At 54.7% G+C, this 2,547-nt stretch overlaps 1 protein-coding gene across 1 annotated transcript; it reads left to right on the plus strand.

Moving 5' to 3' along the window:
* Positions 1-1,351: 1,351 nt before the first annotated feature.
* Positions 1,352-2,287, plus strand: LOC138062783 (olfactory receptor 14J1-like). Its single transcript, XM_068921788.1, has 2 exons — positions 1,352-1,489; positions 1,733-2,287. The coding sequence occupies exons 1-2, from the start codon at positions 1,352-1,354 to the stop codon at positions 2,285-2,287; spliced, it is 693 nt and encodes a 230-aa protein (XP_068777889.1).
* The last annotated feature ends 260 nt before the right edge of the window (positions 2,288-2,547 follow it).

Here is a 2,547-nt window from a genome sequence, read left to right on the forward strand (position 1 = left end):
TGGTCAGGGAATGGCAGGAAAGTGCCCCCAGAAACTCTGTGGTAGGCTGGACTCAGGCAGCTGTCTTGTGGTCCTCCATCGTAGATGCCTTCCTCTGAGCAAGCCCCCCTCTTCTCCTCTCCCACCCAACAGCGCCCTCCCGCTGCTCTGAGGGTGAAGGCCTCCAGGGGAGGAGTCACCTCCTCTGCAGACAGACTGCCAGGAAGCAGAGCTGCCTCTCTGCTGCCACATGCCCCTTTCCCAGGGCAAGGCAGAGGGGCTGAGAATGACTGCCCTGGCAGGACCCCCGGGGTGGGAGGCGCAGTCTGGGGAAGGTGCCCGTCTGTCTCTCTCTGTCCTGCCTGGGCAGCAGGGTCACAGCCTTTCTCCTCCTTTCCCTACCTCTCCTTTCTGCTCTGGTACTTGCTGTCCGCTGGCGGTTCAGCTACAAATCCAGACACCCACCCTGCGGCCCTTCATGGGAGCGAGGTGCCCGAGGCCCCTTCGAGCCCCATGGTGCTGGGCAATGCAGTCGGAGGGGCTGGGGAAGGAGCTGCCTCTCCCTTCCGGAGACCCCCGGGTCGGAACACATGACTGTCTCCTTCGGGAGCCATTTCCAGAAGCTCAGGAGGTGCTAATGCCACCAAGGGCTCCTGAGCAGCTCCGTATGTGAAAGAGAGCAGAGGAAGAACTGTGCTTTGAAACCAGCCGCCCTTGATCTCCTCAGAGTCCAGTGTCTTTTCTAGACAAACCTGGGTTTGTGGGTGAAATCAGGCTCTGGGTAACACCAGTGTGAGCCCAGGACAGCTGGGAACAAGGCTGATGGACTCAGCAGCACTCCTGACTGCGCTAAGCAGCAGAGAGCCCATTTGCCTCTCTGGTCTTTGCAATGTTCATGCCTGCAGCAACACAGATATCTGTCCCTGCAAAGAACGCTCCCCAGATGTGATGATGGAATCTAAAAATCTCCACACCAAATAATTATAAAAAGAAGCAAAACCTCCCTCCTGCAGCCCAAGCTCTTTAGAACTGTGTGTGAGGATATTAACAGCCCTTTTCATTAAAGGTGGACATCCTTATACACCAGTAGCGAAAACCAGAGCTATCACAAACCAATTCCATCCACCCACTGGTCTAGATTAGGACAGGCCCCTGCTCCTCACAGCACACTCAGCTGGAGCTGAAGCTGAGGAGCTGAATGAACGTCTTCCTGAGGAGAAAAGAAATTTGTCTATCTTGTGTTTCTGTGTGGGTGGGTGGGTGTGGGGGGGAATTGTATATGAAAAATGGAAACGTTTTCTCAGAGAAAACTATTCTAAGTTGTCACTGTCTTTTCTTCCTCAGACAGCACCCCTGTGCCCCAAAGGAGAAAATGTCCAACAGCAGCTTCCTCAACGGGTTCCTCCTCCTGGCGTTTGCGGACTCACGGGAGCTGCAGCTCTTGCACTTCTCGCTCTTCCTGGGCATCTACCTGGCTGCCCTCCTGGCCAACGGCCTTATCATCACTGCTGTAGCCTGCGACCACCACCTCCACACCCCCATGTACTTCTTCCTCCTCAACCTCGCCCTCCTCGACCTGGCCTCCATCTCCACCACTGTCCCCAAATCCATGGCCAACTCCCTGAGGGACACCAGGGCCATTTCCTACTCGGGATGTGCTGCCCAGGTCTTTTGCTTTGTCTTCTTATTTCCAACTGAGTATTCTCTCCTCACAGTCATGGCCTATGACCGCTACATTGCCATCTGCAGACCCCTGCACTACGGGACCCTCCTGGGCACCAGAGCTTGTGTCAGGATGGCAGCAGCTGCCTGGGCCACTGGTTTTCTCTATGCTCTCCTGCACACTGCCAACACATTTTCCATTCCTCTCTGCCAAGGCAATGTCCTGGACCAGTTCTTCTGTGAGATTCCCCACATCCTCAAGCTCTCCTGCTCAGACTTCTACCTCAGGGAAGTCGGGCTTATTGTGCTTGGTCTTTTTTCATTCCTTGGGTGTTTCGTTTTCATTGTGCTGTCCTACGTGCAGATCTTCAGAGCTGTGCTGAGGATGCCCTCTGAGCAGGGTCGGCACAAAGCCTTCTCCATGTGCCTCCCTCACCTGGCCGTGGTCTCCCTCTTTGTCAGCACTGTCATGTTTGCCTACCTGAAGCCCCCCTCCATGTCCTCCCCAGCTCTGGATCTGGTGGTGGCTGTTGTGTACTCGGTGGTGCCTCCAGCAGTGAACCCCCTCCTCTACAGCATGAGGAACAAGGAGCTCCAGGAGGCCCTGAGGAAACTGGTTATACAGGTGCAACATAAGCACCGATAACTCTCCCATGCGCGCCCATTCATCAGTCCCAGGGCATTTGGCATCAAGGCTCTGTGTGGTGCATTTATTTCTTTCTTACTTTCTCTTTCTTACTTTACTTTCTCGTAAACTGCAAAGAAGTTTTGTTCATGTCTCTTCTCAGGAATCTCTCGTTTGAAGCCGACCCAGACACTGTGTTGAAGCAGGAAGGCAGGCTTACCCTTCATCAGCAGAGATGGGGGAACCTCAGAGCCCCCTAGTCTGAGCTCCCTCAGATGCCC

Source organism: Struthio camelus, chromosome 29 (assembly GCF_040807025.1).
Source record: "Struthio camelus isolate bStrCam1 chromosome 29, bStrCam1.hap1, whole genome shotgun sequence".
NCBI lineage: Eukaryota > Metazoa > Chordata > Aves > Struthioniformes > Struthionidae > Struthio > Struthio camelus.

What these genes read in the sequence shown, in the direction of transcription:
- LOC138062783 (XM_068921788.1), top strand. Translation starts at nt 1,352, where the DNA reads ATGTCCAACAGCAGCTTCCTCAACGGGTTCCTCCTCCTGGCGTTTGCG. An exon ending in ACGGCCTTATCATCACTGCT is followed by an intron (nt 1,490 to 1,732) that starts GTAGCCTGCGAC and finishes ATCTGCAGACCC; the next exon opens with CTGCACTACGGGACCCTCCT.